This window comes from Budorcas taxicolor, chromosome 10, assembly GCF_023091745.1.
Source record: "Budorcas taxicolor isolate Tak-1 chromosome 10, Takin1.1, whole genome shotgun sequence".
Taxonomy (NCBI): Eukaryota; Metazoa; Chordata; class Mammalia; order Artiodactyla; family Bovidae; genus Budorcas; species Budorcas taxicolor.
Window position 1 is genome coordinate 4,908,744 of NC_068919.1, and position 15,641 is coordinate 4,924,384.

The 15,641-nt window shown below is 40.5% G+C and overlaps 1 protein-coding gene across 3 annotated transcripts in view; it reads left to right on the forward strand.

Moving 5' to 3' along the window:
- The first annotated feature begins 143 nt into the window (after nucleotides 1-143).
- Nucleotides 144-15,641, forward strand: part of AP3S1 (adaptor related protein complex 3 subunit sigma 1) — a 71,850-nt gene continuing 56,352 nt past the window's right edge. For all 3 annotated transcript variants that reach the window (XM_052646819.1, XM_052646820.1, XM_052646821.1), the window contains exon 1: nucleotides 144-252. In XM_052646819.1, coding sequence (XP_052502779.1) covers nucleotides 184-252 — 69 coding nt within the window. In that variant the 5' untranslated portion in view covers nucleotides 144-183. The remainder of the gene's footprint in view (nucleotides 253-15,641) is intronic.

Genomic DNA, 15,641 nt, shown 5'->3' on the forward strand with positions numbered 1-15,641 from the left:
CCCGTGCTGACCCCTCCCAAGCCCCGCCCCGTGCAAGCCCCGCCCCGAGTCTCGGGGGCGCGCGCGCGCGCGTGTGCGGGAGGGGGTGGGTGGGGAAGGACAGCCGGCGAGATCCCGAGGCGAGGCTCGCGCGCCCGCCCCCGCCCTGGCCCCCAGTTCCCACCCGGTCCGCCCGGCTCAGCCATGATCAAGGCCATCCTCATCTTTAACAACCACGGGAAGCCGCGGCTCTCCAAGTTCTACCAGCCCTACGTGAGTGCCCGCCGCCGCCGATCGGGGCGAAGGGGGAGTCGTTGGCGGCCGGCAGCGCCCTCCGGGCGACCCCCTCGGGCGCGCCGCGGCCCTTCTGGCGCCCCGGCCGCCGCGCGCTCCGGGCTGTCAGCCTCTGGGTGGGTGTGCCAGGTGTCCACCTCCCGCCGCGCTCCCTTCCTCCGACGTGGCTCTTCTCAGGCGGCTCCTCCGCTTGTCTGTGGGCTGGGTGGCTTCCCGGCTGTGCGGGCGAGGCCCTGGAGACTTCGCGGTGCGGGGCCGAGGCGGGTCCGGCGGCTGCACCCCACCCGCGCGCGCGAGCCCACCCGGCTTTGCAGCCCGCTCCTGTTAGCAGCCGAGGGAGACGGCGCGGAGCCGGCTGGTCTGGCAGCCCCACCTCCCCGACTCCCAGCCTTTCCTGCCCGACTTCTTTCTCTTCTCCTGTGTGGACAGATGGGCTAGTGTTGTTTTTTTTCCCGCTGTAATCCTCTTGTCGCTCAGGAACTTTGGCTTCCTGCGTTTGGAGAGACCTGCACGCTCTGTAGTCTCTCCCGTAGGTTGCCATACGTGATCGAGTGCTCAGTGTGACTTTCCGGTGTCTCCTTTTTAACGACAAAGATGAGTGAGAACCTAACGTTTCTCTGTGGCTTTTCCCCTAGCGGCTGTATTTTACTTACTCCTGCAATAGCTGGCGAGCATTGTTGTTTGATCAAGTAGAGCGGTGATGCTATACCTGAAAGTGACCATTTCAGCGACTGGTTTGTCATTTTTCTACCTAAGGGAGTTTGCCCTAATTTATAGTTTTTCTTCTGCTTACAAAGAATAGTAATATTTGTTATACCGTTTCAGAAGTGTAAATATTGTGGGAAAACGCAGGTTTTACGTCAGTAATTTACAAGTAATTTATCACTGTTTGATGGAGGGTTATAGACCAGTGTGCCTATCTGAGGGCAAAATTTACTACTGTGGAAACACAAAATTAGGCTCTCAGTGATAGGATTAATGTGGACATATAACTTTTGTTTATTGTTGCGTTATTTATTGTTGTGTATAACTTTGTATTGGACATTTTCCTTAGAGCCAGAAAATGAACTTTCAATTAAATATTGAAACTGTGCCACGGCTAACACTTCTATGCAGATAAATCCCAGATGGAAGTCATTCCTGCCTTTAAAAATTAAATGTGACAATTTCACTTTGCCTGAAATGATAATGCAGTCTGTGTAGAGGTGTTAGTTGAAGTGAGAAATCTTGAGCTCATTTCTCGTATCCGTAAGTAATTTTGCTTTTGCTGGCGATAAATAGAAAACAATATTTTGTACTACTCCTGTTTCATTTTAGTGTAGTATAATTTCGATCCTAATATGTTTAAGAATTCTTCATCATTCTTTAATCCAGGATAAAATCCTAGTTGATTTTTCTGAATGGAAAAAAATATCCTTGATTTTACATTATTACCCATTTGCCTTAAATACATTGCTGTGCTAGCCTTTCCTGAAGGTATCTTTCTTTGAGCCATTTTACCCTGCCGTCCATCTGCAGTGTAGAAACAGTATGTTCCAGTTGTAAAACAGAATTTTAACATGTGTTTCTCCATATCTCCACTTAATAATTAAGCACTATTCAAAGTAGAAGGTTTTGTGGCTAATCCATAATATCAGTGTAACCACTTCTGTAGTGTATACTTTAACTATGTGCAGAAAAATGTGTCAAATTTGAAATGCAGAAATACCTCTTTTCTCTTGTCCAGTGCTGGCCACAGAAATGTCTTTCACCTTTACTCAGTAGGTAGCACTAAGGTTAACGTGGAACAGTGGCAGCTCTGGTGTCATTTTGTTGTTGTTCAGCCGTGAAGAAGTGTCCAACTCTTTGCCACCCTGTGAACTGCAGCGCTCCAGGTTTTCCTGTCCTTCACTATCTCACGGAATTTGCTCAAACTCATGTCTATTGCTAAATGACTGGTGTGGCTGGGAGTAGGTTGCTAAGAGATGTGAAAGAAGAATCTAGTGGTCACTGAACATGAGCAAGTGGCGGATGCCAGGAGATGTTGTTACTCTTTTGTAAATCGAGTTTTGCCAGCTGTTTATTTATTTTTGTCATTCAGGAATAATTTGAGATTATTTATATATTTGCTTGCCTATTTGAAGGCAGGAATCCTTTTCATTCAATCAGTTCATTTATTCAGTTTTTATACCATCAGTCAGTTTGTCAACAAATATTGATTTGATGCCTACCATGTGCAGGCAGTGTTTTAAAATTTGGAGGTGAACAAACAGATAACTTATGCTTTTTCAGCTGGGACATAGACAAAGCTAGTAAGTAGAATATATACCATACCGGATAGTAATAGGTGCTGTGGGAAAAATAAAGCAGGGAAGGGTGATAGGGAAGGCAAAGGTGACACTTTAGAATAGTCAGGTAAGTTTCTGCTGAGATGGTGATCCTTGAGCAAAGACTTGAAAGAGGTGAGAAGGCAGCATTGCAATTATCTGGGGGAAATTCTTTCCAGGCAAAGGGAGCAGTAGCTGCAAAGGCCCTAAGGAGGGAATGGAAGAACCTGTCCTGTTGGAAGAACATCAGGACTGGCATGGCAAGAACAGGCTGTCTGCGGAAGGAGGAAGCAAGGCCGGCATGTATGGGGGCAACAGAGTTTATTCTGTTCTCACTGCTTGCAGTGTCCTTCCCTGCCATTGCCAGATGTCCAGATTCCGAGTGTAACTCATCACTTAAGCATCCACTGAAGCCTTTTTGTCTTGCTTAAAGATTCCTCTTGGTTCTTAGGATTTTGTTTTTATTTTATGATGGTATACTATTCTGTTTCAGATCGCATAATTCCTTGGGGCATCCTATACAGTCCTTAACAGAAGATATCAGTTTTTAAACATATTTGTGTTACCCTCAGCAATCAACATTAAGCCTTAAATATAAAGAACTCTGTATTTCTTTGCTAAACATATTCATCAGAGTTTCCTAGCTTGAGATGGAGTGTGTTTAGGAATGATTTCCCAAGGTTCCTTCCAACTCTTGAAATTTAGTCTTTTTATTAACTGAAAGTTTTATGAATCCATGTCTTTAGGACGGAAGTAATGAAACAGCTGTTACTGCAACTGTTTTGGTTTTTAGTTGAAAGAAGACTTTAGGAAGTATGTATCCAATAACATTGACAGTTTTGAGTTTAATTTATTGAGGGATATCTAGGGGTGTGGTTTGGGTACCATTCCTGTACTCTGATTAGATGCTGAGGTTTGAGTCCAGCAATAATGATTTGACACTGAAGAGTTTGAAAACTGTTTAACCATGCCAACCAGTTTCCCTTGCTGCATTGGATTTCCATTTCTCATTTATTCTCCCTTATGATACAACAGTTTGTATTTACCCTTTAATAGTACAGATGTCCAGTTCCTGCTGTAATAAATGTTTAGATTTGATTGTGCCTCCAACCTGCTGTTCAATGTTTGGGACATAGGAAGTCACCCTCGGTTTTCTAAACTGATGTTTTTGGTTCATTCTGCTAGAATCAGACATGTAAGATTTCAAGAGTGGACTCAGAATTCATTCACTTTTGGTTTTCCCTCCTGTATTCTTGAGCTGGGCTTCCCAGGTGTCGCTAGTGATAGCGAGCCTACCTGCCAGTGAAGGAGACGTAAGAGATGCGGGTTCTGTCCCTGGGTCAGGAAGATCCCCTGGAGGAGGGCATGGCAACCCACTCCAGTATTCTTGCCTAGAGAATTCCATGGACAGAGGAACCTGGCAGGCTACAGTCCATAGGGTTGCAAAGAGTCAGACCGACTGAAGCGACTTAGCATGCAAGCACATCCTTGAACTTGACTGCAGAAATTCAAATGTTTTTCTTGCTTTACTTCTTTAATTGACATTTAGCCACAGCCACTTGGCAACAGTAAACTTCAGTGTTTTAATATTTGCCTGGCAATATTTGTATATTACTCTAAATCACTGAAGAGATTTATATTTCATAAGCCAGATATACATTTTATATAGCCATCAACAAGGAAAAAAACCCTTGGGTTATGATTCTCACGTTATTAATGCACCATGGCATATCCTTTGGTGAATACCTATAATAAAGGAAAAGTGTTTTCCTTTTATATGAATTACTGTAATTGTGTCTACAGATTTAAGCAATTGTGTATGTGTAAGGGTGTACACAAAGTACAAACAGGAAAGTTTTCAGACTATTACATACATGAGTTGTCTCAACATTCTTATAAACTATATCTGATTATTAAGTTGTTTTTCAACCAAATGCAAGCCCTAGATAGAATGCTCATATTGTTCTTTCCTTTTTTTGAATTTGTTTACAGAAAAAATATAAAGTATAGGTATATATAACTATTTTTCTTTCAAAAATTTCTTTGAGAAAGATGCATTGGTGTTGACTGATGTCTTTTTTTGCAGCTATTAAGACATTATGGCAAGTGGGATAGTTAAACTTATTTTTATGATTGAGATGTCAACAATTCTAAGTTTAAATTTAGGTATTAACACATATTAACACATAGTATTTGACTGTTCTGTTAACAAGATAATTCAAAATTGTTTTATTTCCTTCCACATGAGTTAGGACACTTTTGGCTATACAAATTGCGTTTTATGTAACTCGACTCCAATTTGCTTTAAAAAGAACTTTGTTAGGATATAGAATAGGAAATGCAGACTAATAGACAAACTCTGAAATTATTTCATTCAGCAAATCAATTACTTCACTATAAATCCAGTTTCTTTCTCTTTCTCTGCCCTGCACTTCACAAAGTTGATATCCAAAGGTTGATTTCCTCCTTGAAATCAGTTTTAATTAATAAAATTAACAAGGAGAGAGTGATCTGTTCCTATAATCCTAGACTGTGTCTTTCCCTTCAGTCTGGGTGAGTCTAGACTGTTCTGGTTAGAGTAATTGGGATCCACCCTTACAGCTCGGGCTTCCCTTGTGGCTCAGCTGGTAAAGAATCTGCCCGCAATGCGGGAGACCTGGGTTCGATCCCTGGGTTGGGAAGATCCCCGGAGAAGGGAAAGACTACCCACTCCAGTATTCTGGCCTGGAGAATTCCATGGAGTGTATAGTCCATGTGGTTGCAAAGAGTCAGACACGACTGAGCAACTTTCACACTTTCACTTGCCGCTGAGGATGAGAATGGAAATATGAAGAAAATTGGTATTCTGTTGGAAAGGTGGAAGAGAGGAGTGGATGTGGGTAGGCAAAAAAGTGTCCACTATTCCCTCTTCATTAGCTCATGTTATTTCTTTTGAATAGATATTTTCTTCTTCTCTGTAATTTTATTTATTTTTTTAAGATATATTTTATTTTTTGGTTGCAGGGTCTTCATTGCCATAGCAGGCTTTCTCTAGTTGCGGCGAGCGGGAGCTTCCCTTTGCTGCAGTGTGCTGGCTGCTCACTGCAGTGGCGTCGCCTGCTGAGGAGCGCAGGCTCCAGGTGCAGGGCCTTTAGTGGCCGCAGCGCGTGGGCTCAGCAGTGGTGGCTCACGGGCTCTAGAGCGCGGCCCAGTCGTCGTGGCGCATGGGCTTAGTTGCTGTGCAGCATCTGGGAGCTTCCTGGACTAGGGGGCAAACCCGTGTTCCTTGCATTGCAAAGCAGATTTGGAACCACTGGACCACCAGGAAAGCCCCATTCTCGGTAATTTTAGATTGAGGATGTTACTCTCAAGACTAGTTCTTGGTACTATGTGGTTCTGAACACATGACACAAAAGATCTTACTTATTACTCAGTTCAAGGTACTCCTTATACCAGTGGAATATTGAAAAATTCAAATTCTAATATAATCACAATTTTTGTAGGTAGTATGCTTAAAGACTTGCTCTTTTAAAAATTAAGATTAATAAACCTATTGCCAATTGTGTTGAAAGGAAGAAATAAAATGTTCACCATCACAGTGATTTTGGGTTTGGAGGAAAAGGTTATAAGTAGGAAAATGTTATAGTCCACTCCTCTGCCTTTCAGAACAGAAAAAGGCCTTGTATTGGGTGGCAGTATTATATTTCTTTAGTTAAGCTGATTGCTAAATTATTAATTTTTAAATAAATTTATTGTGATTACATATATGTAAGTATTAAGATCACTAAGGTCATCCTTGATTTCACCACCCGTAGATAACTGTTGCTATTTAATGTACTTCTTCTCTATGTCTTCTTAAATTTTTTCTGTAGAATATCCCAATGAAGAGTATATCCCTTTTAAACACTAATAGCACAAAGAATGCATTGAAGCTGTTATTGGATTTATAGAACACTTGTGGCTTTAAGATAACCAAATATTTTAATGTCTTGCTGTTAATGTCATGTCACTAAGTCATGTCCACCTCTTTGCAACCCCATGGACTGCAGTGTACCAGGCTTCCTTGTCCTTCACTATCTCCCAATGTTTGCTCAAATTCATGTTCATTGAGTTGGTGATGCTATCCAATCATCTCATGTCTAGCTGTTTGGTTATTAAATATTTAAAAATGCATAATTATATTAATTGCATTTTAATAAGTTGCATGTATTTTTTTCTCCATATGTATCTACCTACCTCCCCCCATAGAACTGAACTTATGTAAGTAACCTGAGTGTATCAGGGTCCTTCCCTTTTTTTGATTCTGAAGGGAAATCTTTGCTAATTTTTGTGATAAAGTCAAAGGATTCCTTCTTTAGCACTTGAAATTGTCTTTGTACTTTTGGGTTACTGATTTCTTCACTGCTGCTGCTGCTAAGCCAAGGCAGTTCTGGCCCTGTCAGCCTTCTCTCACCAACTCATCTGAACTGCAATACTGATATACAGCTTTCTTTGCTAAAGGGTCAGGAAACTCTCAAGCTATGTAGGAGGAGTAAAGGCCAACATTCTAGCTATCAGGTGTTAAATTCTTAAGACTCCAAGGGGAGACACTTCCAGGCTCAGTCCTTTGAAAGTAGTTCAGTTCAGTCGCTCAGTCGTGTCTGACTCTTTGCGACCCCATGAATCGCAGCACGCCAGGCCTCCCTGTTCATCACCATCTCCCGGAGTTCACTCAGACTCACGTCCATCGAGTCCGTGATGCCATCCAGCCATCTCATCCTCGGTCGTCCCCTTCTCCTCCTGCCCCCAATCCCCCCAGCATCAGAGTTTTTTCCAGTGAGTCAACTGTTCTCATGAGGTGGCCAAAGTACTGGAGCTTCAGCTTTAGCATCATTCCTTCCAAAGAAATCCCAGGGTTGATCTCCTTCAGAATGGACTGGTTGGATCTCCTTGCAGTCCAAGGGACTCTCAAGAGTCTTCTCCAACACCACAGTTCAAAAGCATCAATTGTTCGGCGCTCAGCTTTCTTCACAGCCCAACTCTCACATCCATACATGACCACAGGAAAAACCATAGCCTTAACTAGACGGACCTTAGTCGGCAAAGTAATGTCTCTGCTTTTGAATATGCTATCTAGGTTGGTCATAACTTTTCTTCCAAGGAGTAAGCATCTTTTAATTTCATGGCTGCAGTCACCATCTGCAGTGATTCTGGAGCCCAAAAAAATAAAGTCTGACACTGTTTCCACTATTTCCCCATCTATTTCCCATGAAGTAATGGGACCAGATGCCATGATCTTCGTTTTCTGAATGTTGAGCTTTAGGCCAACTTTTTCGCTCTCCTCTTTCACTTTCATCAAGAGGCTCTTTAGTTCACTTTCTGCCATAAGGGTGGTGTCATCTGCATATCTGAGGTTATTGATATTTCTCCTGGCAATCTTGATTCCAGCTTGTATTTCTTCCAGCCCACTGTTTCTCATGATGTACTCTGCATATGAGTTAAATAAGCAGGGTGACAATATACAGCCTTGACGTACTCCTTTTCCTATTTGGAACCAGTCTGTTGTTCCATGTCCAGTTCTAACTGTTGCTTCTTGACCTGCATACAGATTTCTCAAGAGGCAGGTCAGGTGGTCTATTCCCATCTCTTTCAGAATTTTCCACAGTTTATTGTGATCCACACAGTCAAAGGCTTTGGTATAGTCAATAAAGCAGAAATAGATGTTTTTCTGGAACTCTTGCCTTTTCAATGATCCAGCGAATGTTGGCAATTTGATCTCTGGTTCCTCTGCCTTTTCTAAACCCAGCTTGAACGTCAGGGAGTTCACGGTTCACGTATTGCTGAAGCCTGGCTTGGAGAATTTTGAGCATTACTTTACTAGCATGTGAGATGAGTGCAGTTGTGCGGTAGTTTGAGCATTCTTTGGCATTGCCTTTCTTTGGAATTGAAGTGAAAACTGACCTTTTCCAGTCCTGCGGCCACTGCTGAGTTTTCCCTAATTTGCTGGCATATTGAGTGCAGCACTTTCACAGCGTCATCTTTCAGGATTTGAAACAGCTCACCTGTTTCCATCACCTCCACTAGCTTTGTTCGTAGTGATGCTTTCTAAGGCCCACTTCACTTCACATTCCAAGATGTCTGGTTCTAGATTAGTGATCACATCATCATGACTATCTGGGTCATGAAGATCTTTTTTTGTACAGTTCTTCCGTGTATTCTTGCCACCTCTTCTTAATATCTTCTGCTTCTGTTAAGTCCATACCATTTCTGTCCTTTATTGAGCCCATCTTTGCATGAAATGTTCCCTTGGTATCTCTAATTTTCTTGAAGAGATCTCTAGTCTTTCCCATTCTGTTGTTTTCCTCGATTTCTTTGCATTGATCGCTGAAGACGGCTCTCTTATCTCTTCTTGCTCTTCTCTGGAGCTCTGCATTCAGATGGAGAGTGTCCTTTTTGGATACTCTCTGACCTGTCCATTGCACTCTGCTTTCTCTCCTCCCCTGCCCATATTCCTTCAACACATATTTATTTGTTGTTTTGTATGCCCCTGTTCTAAGCTCTTATAATATTGTAATGAGTAAGACTGACAGCCTTCCTGCCCTGTGGGTTTATTAATACTTTCCAGTGACAAGAAATAAACAATAAATGAATTATGTCAAACTGTGATTAGTCTATGAAAAAAAAATTAAACCGTGTAGGCAGATAAAGAATGATGGGGAGAAGCTATCTTAAAGAAAATAATCAAGGAAAGACTCTTTGCAAACCTGACGTTGGAGAAGATGAACCGAATGAAGTGAGGGAGTGTTTGAGAAAAACTGAGGAAGGAACATTTCAGGCAGAAAGAGGTGTAGGATCCCTCAGACGGGTCCACAGTTGGTGTGGAGAAATAGTGAGAAGGCAAGCGGAGTGATCGCAGGGAAGAGTGACCGGAGATGAAGTCAGAGAGAAAGAGAGGGACTCATGCCTGTGTCAGACCGCGCCTTCTCTTCTTCAGGCCTTTCAGTCAGATGACATCATCCCTGTCATGCTCTCCACAGGAAGCGGCGCTTCTCCTTGAATCCCACTTGTATTTCGCATGGTTGAACACTGCCTCTCGCCTCTGCAGGAGAGGCAGTGGTGCTCTCCTCTGCTCAATTATTTTCTCCTCTACCTGGTTTGGAGAGGTAGGAGAGCTCGCCCAGCAAATGAAGGTAAAAGTGAGCGCTCAATTCTGTGCAGCCTCTGTGTTAATGAGACCCGTGATCAAGCTGGTTTCGTTTCCTAAGTAACCTGTGAAGGAACACAGCTCAGGAAGAAAAGCTTTTATCTTTCTCAGACATCTCACAGCCTTAATTATAGATGAGCAAAGTTCATGTGATGCCTGCTAGACCAGCTCTGTTACCGTGCCAGGAAGCATGTACATCTTTTCTGCTTTGCTTGGAGCCTCCAATGCAGGAATCCATAGCTGTCAGTCACTGTTCTCGTTGTTAGCCAGGAGGAAAGGGCTCTTGATCAGTGTGTCAGACCCACTGTACTGTTTTGATGACTGTGTGCTAGCCAGTTAAGTGGGCAAGATTGCCAGTTCATCCCACCACACATGTATTCTGCCATTACCTGTCACTGATAATTCTTAGTGTGATTGTTATAAAATGATGTTTATGGTGATAAATCGTTTGTAACAGGTTTACCATTTTAAGGATATAGCTCTGTGGCATTAAGTAAAGTGTTGTGTAACCATCACTGCCATCCATCTAGAGAACTTCATCTTCCCCACTTGAAACTTTGTACACTGGTAAACTCTTAACCCCCCATGGTCCCCTTCCCCCTGGAAAGCCACTGGCAACCACCGTTCTACTTTCTGTCTCAATGAATTTGGTTAGGAATCTCATGAAGGAGAAATCACGCAATGTTTGTCCTTTCGTGACTGGCATCTTTCACTTAGCAGGCACGTGCTATGCATGCATGCTAAGGCGCTTCAGTCGTGTCTGACTCTGTGACCCCATGGACTGTAGCCCACCAGGCTCCTTTGTCCATGGGATTCTCCAGGCAAGAATACTGGAATTGGATGCCATGCTCTCCTCCATGGGATCTTCCTGACCCAGGGACTGAACCTGTGTGTCTTATTTTCCTGCCCTGGCAGGTGGGCTCTTCACCACTAGTGCCCCCTGGGAAGCCCTTCACGTGGCATGGCGTCTTCAAAGATTTACCGGTGCTGTTGCGTGTGTCAACTTTCCTTCTTTTTCAAGGCTGAATAACATGTATATATGCACGTGCCATGCATTATTTGTCCGTTTGTCTGTTAATGGATGCTTGAGTTCCACTTTTTGACTATTGTGAATAACGCTGCTGTGAACCTGGGTGTTAGGTTACACTTCCCTGTTAACTAGTGATGTTGAGCATCATTTTGTGTGTTTACTGATCATTTGTTTATCTTCTTTGGAGAAATATCTAAGTACTTTGCCCATTTTATAATCAGGCTATTTGGTTTCTTTGTTGTTGAGTTGCTTCTTATCAGATACATGATTTGCAGATATTTTCTCCCAATCAGTGGGTTGCTTATTCACCCAAGGAGTGGTATCCCTTTTCAAAGGATAGTGTCTTTTGATGCACAAAATTTTTTATTTTGGTGAGGTCCATCTTTTTTTTTCTCCTGTGCTTTTGGTATCATATCCAGAAAATGATTTTTTAGTGACTATATAATAGTTTATTGTATAATATATCATAATTTATTTAACCAGTCTTCTGCTGTGGACTTTTATTTTGAATACGGTTTTTTAAAGTGAATATTGGGTAAGAAAATACTTTCAAAACCTGATGCATAATAAAAACTCAGTACTTGTTACCTAAATTAATAGTAACTTTCATTGCTACTCTTATTATTACTACTTCTTGTTACTTCCTATCCTTGGTTGGAAAGTTATATAGCTAAGGGACTACAGAACAGTCCAGAGATTGTTCTTGGATGTTCTTTCTGTTTCCTCAAAATGAATCGTCTCTTTGTAGACCTTGTTTTGGAGTGAACTTCCTTCTTATTACAAAATGCAAAGTTCTACAAGATTCTTCCAGAAAAGAGTTTCATTGGGAGGTATTTTAAACAGAAAGCTAAAAAAAAAACTTGCCCTGGCTTTTTTTTTTTCTTTTTAATTTTAAAGAATTAACTAACCTTTAAAAAAATCTTTAAGGTATAATTTATAATTCACATACTATAAAATTTACCCATTTAAAATATATAATTCAGTGATTAAAAAAATTTTTTTATTCATGGCTGTATTAATGCAGCTATCAGCATAATGTATATTTAGAACATTTTTATCGAAACAAATGAAACCTCATACCCATTAACAGTCAGTCCCTGATCTCTACTCCCCCCAGCCTTTGGCAACTACTAATCTATTTTCTGTGTATTGAGATTTGCCTATTCTAGACATCTCATATAAATGAAATCATGAAATATGTAGTCTTTCGTGGCTGACGTCTTTTCACTTAGCATGTTTTCAGGATTCACCCATGTAGTAGCACGCGTCAGTACTGCATTTTTATCGCCAAATAATATTCCATTGTATAGACATACCACATTTGTTTGTCCCTTTATCAGTTGATGGATGTTTGAACTGTTTCTACTTTTTGACTACTGTGAATAGTGTTGCTCTGAACATTCATGTACAAATTTTTTCTGTGGACATATATTTTCGTATCTTTTGGTTATGTATCTAGGAGTGGAATGACTAGGTCATATGGTAACTATGTTTATTAATTGTTTAAAGAACTGCCAGATCATTCTCCAGACTGTCTATTCCAGTTTAAATACCCATCAGCAATGTATGAAGGCTCCAATTTCTTCATATCTTCATTAACTCTTATTGCATGTCTTTTTGATTCTAGTTAATGTGGTGGATGTCAGATGGTATCTCATTGTGATTTTCATTTATATTTTCCTAATGACAGTGTCAGTGAGCATCTTTTCATGTGCTTATTGGCCATTTGTATACCTTTGGAGAAAAAGTCTATTCAAATCCTTAATCCCTTTTTAAGTTGGGTTATATGTCTTGGTTATTGAGTTTGTAAGAGTTCTTGATGTACTCTGGATGCAGACACCTTGCAGACACGTGAGTTGCACATCTTTGTTGTTGCTTCCACTTTCCTGCCAGTGTCATTTGCAGCACAGAGGTTTGTGATTTTTAAAGTCTGTATTTATTTGGCCACATCAGCTCTTTGTTGTGGTGCACAGCCTTTGTTACCCTGTGACATGTGGGAACTTAGTTCCCTGACCAGGGATCGAACCCACATCCCCTGCCCTGGAAGGCAGATTCTTAACCAGTGGACCACAGGGGAAGTCCGTAAAGGTTTCTTATTTTGATTTTGTCCAGTTTATCCTTTCTCCCTGCCCCTTTGCCTGTGGTGTTTTGTGTTTTTTTTTTTTGGCATATCTAAGAAAACTTTGTCTAATCCAAGATCATATAGGTTATATTTCCTTTCAGGAGTTTTGTAGTTTTCTTACATTTAGGTCTGTGATCTTTTTTTGAATTAGCTCTGTGTATGGTGTGGGGTAAAGGTTAATGTCATTTTTTGCAGGTAGCTATCCAGTTTTCCTCTCACCATTTGTGGAAAAGACTATTCTTTTCCCATTGAATTGTCTAGGTACCTTACTCCAACTTTCCTCCCCAAATTTTACTTTGTTTTTTAGTTCTCAGACCTGTCAGCTTCCACCACGGTTCAGGCTCTCTCTTTAAATATTTCATACTCAGTCTGTCACCTTCTCAGCTGTTTGTTATTTAAATTAAATAATAGGGTTTTTGCCACTGAAAGTGGCAAACTTCTTAGTGTGATAGGTGTTAATTTTAGAGTGTTGAGAACAGCTTTCACATATTGAGTGCTTTCTTGTGCTAAGCATTATTAATACATTTTTATATGTTGTAGGGGGAAACACCATTGAATTCAAAGAAATTTAATAAACTGTCTGGGCAAGTGCTAGTATAATTTTTGTTGCAGGTGCTGTCTTCTCTCCTTGTTGGTTGGGATTTAGGGGTAGCCCAATGGTGACTGCTTGTTCTTTATACACTCAGGCTAAAAGTGAAGCCTACTCACATATACCAAGTTTCCAGGCAGACTTCCAACTTGGGCGAGATCTGGCAAAAAAAACCCCACGCTAACTGAATTTTTTCTGTTGAGGGCTTCTCTTTTTCATGTTTTCTAAATGTTGGAGTGCTCTGTGGCTTAGTTTGCAAACTTCTGTTCCCTTTAGGAAAAAGACAGTCTTTCTCTCCCTTCTGCATCTTAATGCAAAGTAAACTAATTATTATTCCTCATATATGCTGCTCACTTTGGCCATGCTTTGGTCCGTGCTTTGGCCCAGACATTTCCTTCTGCCTCCAATATCATGTAGCATCACATTCCTCCTCCTCTGCATTCCTGAATTCTGTCTGTTCTGTAAGTCCATCCCTAGATATATGTCACTTTTCTTTGAAGATAATCTTGCTGCTGAAAATCATGTGTTCCCCTTGGCTTCTTACAGTATTGAATATATTTTTTGTGTTGTTCTTATGTCAGAGGTTCCCCCCTTTTATCATAAAGATGTCTGTTTCTTTTTTGAACAATAAAACAGGCAAAATATAGAATATGAAATAAAAATACTAAGTAGATATATTCATTTTATTTCTTGTTTTAAGCTCTTTTGGAAAAGAAACTTTCTTTTTGTGTTGGTGATTATTGATATTCTGATGTTCAGTGGAGTAAATGAATGCACCTTAAGAAAAAACTTATTTGTGGGAGGCAGGGAAGCGGATAATGGTATATTTACTGTCTGATTAGAGGAAAGTTTGGGTTTTAAAGTCCCCTTTTGTTTAGGATATATGTTTAGAATCAAGGAAGGAACATAGAAAAAGGTAAGGTTTTATTAGTGGGCTACTGGAGGATTTTTAAAATTTAGTTTTAAGCGTGGATTAAGAAGTATTAAAAATAATAAGCATTGTTGCCTTCATGTAATTCTACTTGTCTTTAGACTGATGTAATCCAGGGGACGTGACTGACTGAAATGTGTGTGTATCTTCTGACTTCTGTTATGAGACTGTAGCATTAGGAAATATGATCAGCCTGAAGCAACCTCTAGGCTTCTTTATGAAAGCTGTTAAATTAAACTGATTTTTAAAGAATGGGAAATTTTCTTTTGTCAGTAGAGACTTGATTTGTTTAATATTAACTTAGACTTCGGTTGCTTGAATAAAATTTCAGGGCTTCTTTCTAGTATTGATTTTCTTAGCTGAGTATTGCTTGGTATTTTAAGAAAGATGATTCCAAGTAGCAGTCTTGAAGTTTGTATGAGAAATTCTTTTCACTGTTAAAACAGTGAAACGTAATTAAAGTTTAACATATTTAGCCTGTTATTTGTTTATAAACAATAATGTAATGCAAAAAGATAACTTTTCTTAAAACTCCTATAAGACCTTTATACTATCATTAGAATTCTAGAGCTGTTTAATGGATGATGACAATGCCTCGAAATGAATATTCTAAAGTAAGTCAATGTTAATCCATGCTTATTATGTGCCAGCTGTTGTTTTTTAGAGCATTATGTGTATTAATTCAATCCTCACAATAACTCTGTGAGGTAAATATTATTATTCTTGCTACCAGAGGAAAACTCAGGCAGGTAGAGCAATTTGCTCAAAGTTGCACAGTTAATAAAGACCATATTCAGGAATAAACCCAGGTAGTCTGGTTGCAGAATCCATACTCTCTTCCCTCCCTTCTTTATTTTTAGCATGCTTATCAAAGTTGTATACATAAACATAGGGTATAGAATGTAGCTGGATTCCCCACTGGCTCAGCAGTAAAGAATCTGCCTGCAGTGCAGGAGATGGGAATTCCATCCCTGGGTCAGGAAGACTCTTTGGAGGAGGAAATGGCAACCTATTCCATTATTCTTGCTGGGAAAATCCCATGGACAGAGGACCCTAACAGGGTCGTAAAGAGTCCTAAAGAGTCGGATATGACTAACTGACTGAATGCACACACATAAAGAACTATTATATAGTTCTATAGAATTTATTATGAAAAATAACATGCTCTTATTCCCCCCCTCCTGTAGGTACATACATTTATCTGATAACTTGGTGTTTATTACATGTT